The sequence below is a fragment of the Cibotium barometz genome, chromosome 33, assembly GCF_041138505.1.
Source record: "Cibotium barometz isolate CiBa-2024 chromosome 33, ASM4113850v1, whole genome shotgun sequence".
NCBI classification, from domain to species: domain Eukaryota; kingdom Viridiplantae; phylum Streptophyta; class Polypodiopsida; order Cyatheales; family Cibotiaceae; genus Cibotium; species Cibotium barometz.
In genome coordinates this window covers 42,121,420-42,130,430 of record NC_141078.1, presented here as the reverse complement: position 1 = coordinate 42,130,430, position 9,011 = coordinate 42,121,420, and the positions used below count along the sequence as shown (strand labels likewise).

The following is a 9,011-nucleotide window of genomic DNA, read 5'->3' as shown; positions in this document are numbered from 1 at the left end:
TGTTTAGTTATAGCATCCGACCAAAGTGGTGTCCCAACAAGCAATGCTGATATTAGGAGGCTAGATAGAGTGGGCTTTAAAGCCCATTTGGCCATCAAATAGAGCGTCCCACTTTCAAAATATTGAGTTTCAAAAGAAGGCCAACCAAGTTAATTTTAAGGACTAATGGGTTATACTTACTTGAAAGCCGAGGTAATTTGAAGCTCTTGAATTTTTAGAAAAAACTTGGAGCCCAAGGCAAGGTTGAAAAATTCAAGCCGTGGGACCACCTGTGGTGACAATGAGAAGCTTAAGAGACCATAGAAAACTAATTAGCATCAAACTATAAAGTGTCATCAAATGGGGTCAAGTGGGAGGGCTAGGTTAGGCATGGAGGGGAGCAAAATGCATGCGGTGATGCTAGCCCTGCCATTGCCGGGCCATGTAAATCCCATGCTACACCTTTCTTTCACGCTGGCATCGAGGGGCGTCAAGATCACGTTCGTGAACACTGAATATAATAAATCCCGGATGCTTCCAGTGTCTCCGAGTGATCAGAGCAACATAAGCTTTGTTTACATTCCCGATGGATTGCCTCCCGAGCATAACCGATCTGCTAACGTGGAAGAGGTGCTGGCTTCTGTCGATACTCACTTTGCACGCTTCTTTGAAGAGTTGATGCACACCCTTGACGCGCTGCAAGACCCACCCGTCACGTGCATCATAGCCAATACGTTTATAAGCCAGGACGTGCAGCAGAGTGCGAAGAAGCGTGGGTTGCCGTTCGTGTCGTTTTGGACGCAATCTGCGGCGAGCTACGCTTCGCTGCTGATGGTGGCCAAGGGTTACAGGCCTCCCAACGGTATAGATTAGGTTAATTAAGCTTTGAACTTCATTGAGAGTTGCTGTGTACTGATGCTAATTCGACTAAGGTGCTTGTTGTCGATCTCAGATTCCCAGCCTTCAACGGTATAGATTAGTTTAATTAAGCTTTGAACTTCATTGAGAGTTGCTGTGTACTGATTCTAATTCGACTAAGGTGCTTGTTGTCGATCTCAGATTCCCAGCCTTCCGACGTGCTTACCTGCAGTCTTCCTGGTGTACCCCCACACTTGAAATTCGAAGAACTAAATAGCTTTGTGCAGAGCTATGACCCTGAGGATTTTATGTTCAAGCTGTTCACGCAGCCTTTTGAGCACATAGGAGAGGCGGACTTCATACTGATGAACACCTTCGACGAGCTGGAGGAAGAGACCATGGCTGCTCTGAAGAAGGAGCACTCCGTTTTGGCGGTTGGCCCCTTGCTGCCCGCTTGGTTTTTCAAGGAAACTGAGAGCAGTGTGATCGATGCTGTGCCCACCGCGCCCACTGCGTTGTGCGTGGGGGAGGATGACCGTTGCTTGGGCTGGCTGGACAAGCAGGAGGTAGGGTCTGTGATTTATGTTTCTTTCGGTAGCCTCGCTGTGATGACTGCAGAGCAGATTGCAGAAATCGCCCTTGGCTTGGAGGCCAGCCAACAGCCCTTCTTATGGGTTGTGCGCTTGGGTCTTATGCCAGGAGGTAGATCAGCAGAGCTGCCGGAAGGCTTCCTAGAAAGAATACAAGGGCGAGGCCTCGTAATCGCATGGGCGCCCCAGCTCAAAGTCCTCCTCCACAAAGCGGTGGGTGGCTTCTTCACCCACTGTGGCTGGAACTCCACCTTGGAGGGCATCACCTCTGGCGTGCCTTTGCTTGGCTGGACCAACGTGTCCGACCAGCCTTTAAATTGCAGATGTGCCGTGGACTGTTGGAAGGTGGGGCTGAGCTTGGAGAGATCAGGCCTTGGACGGGGCGTTGACAGAAAGGAGGTTGAAAAGAAGGTGATCGAGCTGATGCAAGGTACACAAGGGAAGGCCCTCAGAGCTAGAGCCAGAGAGTGGAGGGAGGCCGCCGTAAAGACTGCCTCCCACCATGAGGGCTCCTCTCTAAAAAACATAGAATTTTTCATTCACAACATGGTGCGGTGTTTCCAAGGAAAACTAGCTATGGCCTTTTAGTAGGGGGTGGTGTTCCTTCTACAAGGTCCTCCCACCTAGTGTTCAAGATACCACTAGTGTTGTTTTGAAAATACCACTAGTGGTGTTACTTCTACAAATATCACTAGTGGTATGTATACCACTATTGGTATTTTCCTACATGGCAAGTTATATGATCATCTAGAGTTTCTGGAAGCTTTACATGGCAAGTTCTATGATCATCTAGAGTTTTTAATCTTTTGTCTTATGCTATCCGTTTATCTCAATAAACACAATTTTTGGAGTTTGTTCACATTCAATGTATTGCCCTCATCACTCATGATGCTAGAAAGAAGTTTTTTTGTACTATCATTAGAATTAAATCATTAGGACGCTAATATAAAATATATGATGACAAGAATTAAATCATTAGGGTGCTAGACATATTAATGCTAGAAAAACATAAGAAGTTGTAGTTCAAGAAGAGAAAGTGACCTCTTAGAAAAAAGTGCAAAAAGAGATTAGTCGTATGTTGTTCAATTATTAATGAAGCAAGGCAACAACAAAAAGTTATAGAGATAACTTTTTCACACTACAAGACAATTTAGTCTTTCTCCCAAGATGTGTCTTCAAGTTGAAACACAAATATCTCATAAGAAATTAATCCATTTAATGTCATAAGAAAAAGTTGGTCATGTCTCTGAGGTATTTGGTCTAATTGATGAGTACAAGATTTGTTCAACTTGTTGATTATTGGATATGGTACAAGAAAAGGTTGGTCTTGTCTCTGAGGTATTTGTTCTCATAACAAATGGTGTACCATGAAAATGGTGTCTAATTTTCAATAAAAAAATGTTGTAACTCAAATAGAAAATAATGTAATCGGAATAAGTAAATATTTCCACCACATGCTCATTCTACAACTCTCGATTCTGAGTGATAAATCTTTCCACCTTATCATAGGCTAAAAGTTTTTCTTTTAAATCTTCTCAATTTCCCGGTTTGAGAGGACCCTTCAAGGCTCTTTGTTATTGTAGGATTACTATCAACTAAAATTCTATAAAAGTTCTTTTGAATCTTCTCAATTTCTAAATTTGAGAAAACTCATCGAGACTCTTTGTTATTATAGGATTACGATCAACTAAAATTCTATATTAAAAGTTATTGTCTACATAATGATGACCAATACAAGGGCTTTTAATAGGCCCTTCAATCCAATAACAAATGGTGTACCTTGAAAATGGTGTCTTGATTCTGACTAATAAATCTTTCCACCTTATCATAGGCTAAAATTTTAAATTTCTTTTTAATCTTCTCAATTTGTCAATTTGAGAGGACCCTTTAAGACTCGTTGTTACTATAGGATTACTCTATTAACCAAATTTCTATAAAAGTTCTTATTTGCATACAAACTTGGACTTGATCCAAAATTATGTGGCTCTCCTCTTGGAAGCCTTGGTAGTTCATCTTATTTATCATCTATATCGAGTCTATATCCTGGTTTCAAGAAATCTTTTCTTATACCATAGGGTGCATTTTGTAGTATGTCACTCTCTTTTAATATCAAATTTGAGGAAGTCATTATTGTGTCCATACCTATAACTCTTAGATTGTAGTACGTCACTCTCTTTTAATATCAAATTTTAAGAAGTTGATTATTATATCCATACCTAGAACTCTTAAAAACTTGGTTACCTTACACTCATGACATTTTAGTTTTTTAAAAGTCATCCTAGCAGCAGTCACTACTACAAGGGATTAAGCCAATATCGAGGTATAATGTGGTCAAAAAAAGGGCAGAAATCCTTCGTGCGGGCATCAACCTCCGTGAGGGCCCCACCCCTCTCCTTCTGCGTATGGTTTTTGCATCACAGCGCGCGCTGAGAAAGAATCCGGGGAGGGTATGTATCACCTTTACGAAAAAACAAGTAATGGTTTTTTTTTTTTGGGGGGGGGGGGGGGGGGGGGTTTGGCTTGAGCTTTTGTTTGGGTTTACAACTCACAACCACATACATGCGCTTTCTGTTTATCTCTGAATACATGCACATGCATTGATGATGTACCTGACATGTATTATCAACAAGCAGATTTCAAAGAAGAGTCTAAGCTTAGTCCTCGAGTAGGCAAATTAGCCATCGGAGGTCCATTAAATCTCATCAATCATGAAGGAAAGGAGGTTACCGAACAAGATTTCAAGGATAATTGGACTTTGGTGTACTTTGGGTTCACAGACTATCCGAACATCTTCACGGCAGATGAGCTGCAAAAAATGGTCACGGCCATTGATGTCATAGGTACTCTTTTGTTTCATTTACAAATAGACATGTCCTCCCTGGAAAAACCAAACAGAAATGTAGACATACCCTCCCTTGCAAACATCAAACTAGCAAATGTATCTTCAGAACTGATACAAAATCGAACTGCAGATACATACCCTCCCTTGCAAACATCAAACTAGCAAATGTATCTTCAGAACTGAACTGCAGATACATACCCTCCCTTGCAAAATCTTGATTCTAACTAATAAATCTTTCCACCTTATCATAGGCTAAAAGTTTTAAATATCTTTTTAATCTTCTCAATTTCTCAATTTGAGAGGACCCTTCAAGACTTGTTGTTACTATAGGAATACTATTAACCAAATTTCTATAAAAGTTCTTATTTGCATACAAACTTGGACTTGATCCAAAATTATGTGGCTCTCCTCTCTTGGAAGCTTTGGTAGTTCATCTTATTTATCATCTATATCGAGTCTATATCCTAGTTTCAAGAAATCTTTTGTTATACCATAGGGTGCATTTTGTAGTTTGTCACTCTCTTTACACTGACAATACTTCAAGCTTGAAGTAACTACACTTCAATGCACATTCATGAAGGCAGACCCCACTTTTGCAGCAAGAAAGAATGGTATGCAAAAAAGAACAGATGAAACAACAATTGGGTTAGCATGTTGGGTTGGAGACATTGGGTGATAGGATAACAAAGAAGGCAACGCCATCTCCAGATGCTAATGTGGTTTGTATAGCTAGAGAGGCAGTGTCCAATACTCCACTTTATAGGACTCTTGGACCTCTCCATGGGGATCAAGAAACAATAAAAAGAAAGAAGCATAAGAAATCAGCACCACTTTCATTAACCTAGAGGGCACCAAGGACACCGAGTCTCATCGGCCAGGCTATGTTATTGTTAATAAGAAGAGGAAGCAACAACATTAGCTAAATTTCAATACACCTATCAGCCCTACCACCAGCATGGTACAACCATAGATTTAAACCACGGAACAACGGAGAGAGTATCATCCACTATAGAAAGAACTACCAATGTGGGAGCACATGACACCATAGTACTTGAGCATGATGTGCCACAAGAAGCTTCAACAATAAGGAGAACTTGTGTCACTTTAGAGAGTAACATGTATGGGCATGTGTGGTCCAAGGGAAAAGTGTAAGCAATTCTTACCTTCTTGTAGTAATGGTGTGCCAACACCATGTTTCTGGGGCCAGAGGAAGCATCCAGGTGCAAGTGGTGATGTGATCAGTGGATGTGGTTCTGTAACGATAGGCTAGACCATACATGGAAATTTGACCACAACATATTGAGACCTACTCCACCAGTTCCTTTTATTTGGCCAGTGCGCACAAAAGGACAAATTTGACCCTTGACAAAATTTGTAAGCTAGAATCGGCAACTTTCAAGCTTGAAAAGGCCACTCAGCCGAGAGGGCACATCACCAACAGCATGTAACATTGCAAAAGATAATGAAGGCATAACCACAAGTGGAAAAAAAGCAGAGTGGAGACATGGGATATCACAAGCAACTTGCTAAAGATTCAAGATGCGACTACACAGAAGTTCGAAGTGATAAACAGAGACAAAGAATGGGATCTCAAAATCAAAATTTAAAGCACTTTCTTTTGCATCAGAAAAGAGTGGAAGGGAGTACGAGGTGACAATGAAAACAAAACTTGAATGCAATTGCCCTGATTTTCAACAAAGAGTGCAAGGAAAGAAAACATATCTTGCTTGCAAGCACATTTACTATGTGTTTTTGCAAGTACTAGGGTTACACCAAAATGAAAACATGTTTATGCAATGAGCTTGTAATACCATAGAGAGATATCATCGCCGTGCTAATTAGGAATCGTAAATTCTAGGACTTACTTCATTAGGAGATTTGGTGCTTTCATGAGAGTTTTCATTGTGGATATAGCTTATCCAAATTTCTTTTAGCACTAACTTTGAGTGAAATCACGTTACTAAACTTATAGAAATTATCTCATCATAAGTCACTATTTCTGTTTCTATTTTTGCTTATAATTTTGAAAAGTGATCCCATGTGTGCTAGTTTGAGGGAGTAAAATGTTACCTGTTTTGAAAACATGTTTCTAAACTTAGGACAAGCAATTCACTTTGGACACATTTTTTTTTCCAATATAGTCAAGTAAAGTGATCCCATTTGTGCCAATCAACCTAGCAACTGTCCCCAGCCCTCTAGCAAACTGACTCAATGGGACACTTCAAAATGACTCAATGGGACACTTCAAAACCCTCCCAACCTCCCTATCTGATTCAGTTGCTACCTCTAGCTATCCTCTGACTCAATGGGACACTTCAAGACCCTCCCAACCTCCTTATCTGATACAAGCTGATGTTGGTCAAGAAATATCTTGAGATGACCAATTTTGAATGTCGATAAATAATATTTGATTTTATGACAACAAGCGCCATTAATTTATTTGGATACCATTTATATTTATTAGCAGTGTGTATATATTATTTGGGACATATAAAAGCTCCCTTGTGCATATTTGATTTTTCAAGATATTTAAAAGATGCCTAGCTTACACATTCAGGAAAGTTATTTTTCAAGCAAGCTACTTTCGAAGAATACTATTCTTGAAGAAGTTGACATATTTTAAAGCATACTATTTTTAAGCCCCAAGAGCTATCCCATAAAATATCTTTAAGCACACCAAGAGGAAGTGTGGGCTCACTCTTGTGTGGGGGCAAATTGGACCCAACATTGTGTATTAAGTATCTATTTGTTCTATTTAATTTATTATTGTTATCACTATGTATGGGTTCATGTCAACCTCCCACAACATTGGTATTAGATTTAATACAAAGAATAAGGTTTACAAGCAAGTCATGTTTTTGTCCAATGGGTAACAAAAACCAATAAATCTTTTACACAATGGTCCTTCCAATGTGGAATACCACTTTTCCAATTTGAAATCCACCCAAAATCCAAAAACAGCTTTTTAAATTCAAACCCGCTTCTCGATCGGCCACCGTGGATGCATTTCTCACACCCCACGGGCTTCAAAACCACTCTCAGCATATGTTCTAGCTTCAGCTCATCTTCCTATTCCTCTCAATAGTGCATGGCATACATTTTAATCCTAAATTACTTTATAATTTTTGCATGCGTGCTATGTGTTACCCACCACCATGGAGCTTTATTTTCAGCTTTGTTTAATAAAGCTATAAAGCTTTATGTTTTAAAGCTTTTATAAAGTTATTAAAAACTTATAAAACCCTTTCATATTTCTCCTAAAACTAAACCAAATCTCATTGTTTTAAAATCCCCTGATTATAAGCCTAGTTTAGCTCTATAAAATTTCTTCTAATACTTAAAAAAATTTCAAAATTCTAAGAATCATTTTTATTCTTCCATAGCCCATTTATTCACCCAAAAATACCTTTTAAATTCACAAACATTCTAACAAAAATACAAAAAAAATTCTCAAAAATTTTAATAAAAATTTGAATAGTTTTTCCAAGCAACACAATAATTTCAAAGGTTTTATCAAGGTAGCATTATTTCATATTTCATTTGTCGACTAACATATTTTGACTTTCTTTTTGCTAGAACAATTAGTACCATTCGCAAATGACTAATCCAAATTTACAAAATCCATGACAACTACTCAAGCTAATACAACTCATGGTTGAATGCCTGCATCTCGCATATATTTCTACACGTAATGCACATCTATTTAATACATTGCTCCATATCTTCAATGATAAACAAGAGAATGAATTGATAAAAATTTGACTAAACGACCATGAATCATGTTATGTCATAATACCCATAGGCAATACGTGCCTATTTCCCCCAAACATTTAATTTTTTCAACTTATGGAAAAACACATAATTATTCATGGGTATAGAATACAATACTTTCTTGATCACTTAGGCTTCCTACAATCTGTCCTTCCCTCTCAAAAGATCTTCGTCACCAAGGAAACAAATGTTTTTAAAGGATTGTAGAATCATGTCACTCATAACCCATGACATATCATAACATTTTACTCCAAATATATAACATTTTGTCAATTCTTTACTGAATATATTCATGTATTGGTAGTTCTTTCTTTCTTTGTCACTGCATTAGACTGAATTAGATAACCATAAGGAAATTCAATGATCATTATCTAAATTTAGTCAAGTATAAAGGTCACCCCATTGAAGATTCATGGTTACCTAATCATACTTTCGACACGTATCTATCCTTGACTGTATCTTACAAGGATACTAGCCCATGATTATTACTAATAATTTTGTAGTTACTGAGGATTGTTACTTGTCACCCCTGTTAACCACACTGGTTAACATCATTTTTCAAGCGTGGTTACACTTCTTGTAATCCATTGTTATGTGATATATGGGATGACCGAGCTTACGACTTGTGTAATGCTGGTCTCACAGGAATGAGCCTAGATGTACATAGAGCTAGGAAGTTAGTTTTGGGCCCCCAATTGTAAATGGGTGGCCAAACATTATAAAAAGAGAGCTCATGTATATAGTTTATTTATGAAATATGAAAAGGAAAAATCCCATTATCACAATTAAGTCTTGCCTTCTCTCTTTCTCTCTCTCTCTCTCTTACTCTCTTGTGGCTATGGTGGTAGGCTTGTATTGGTTGATGCATGCTTGCTTGCTTGTGTTGTGTGTATGTAGGAGATGATTCTTGCCTTGTATTCTCTCACCTCTCTTCTTGTCTCTTTCTCAAGATCCCTCTTGCACACACAAAG

At 38.7% G+C, this 9,011-nt stretch overlaps 1 protein-coding gene across 1 annotated transcript; it reads left to right on the top strand.

Moving 5' to 3' along the window:
* Positions 1-249: 249 nt before the first annotated feature.
* On the top strand, positions 250-2,275 carry LOC147619579 (UDP-glycosyltransferase 85A7-like). Its single transcript, XM_086773245.1, has 2 exons — positions 250-841; positions 1,039-2,275. Exons 1-2 carry the CDS (start codon positions 340-342, stop codon positions 2,013-2,015), a joined length of 1,479 nt encoding a protein of 492 aa, XP_086629371.1. The 5' UTR covers positions 250-339; the 3' UTR covers positions 2,016-2,275.
* Positions 2,276-9,011: the final 6,736 nt, after the last annotated feature.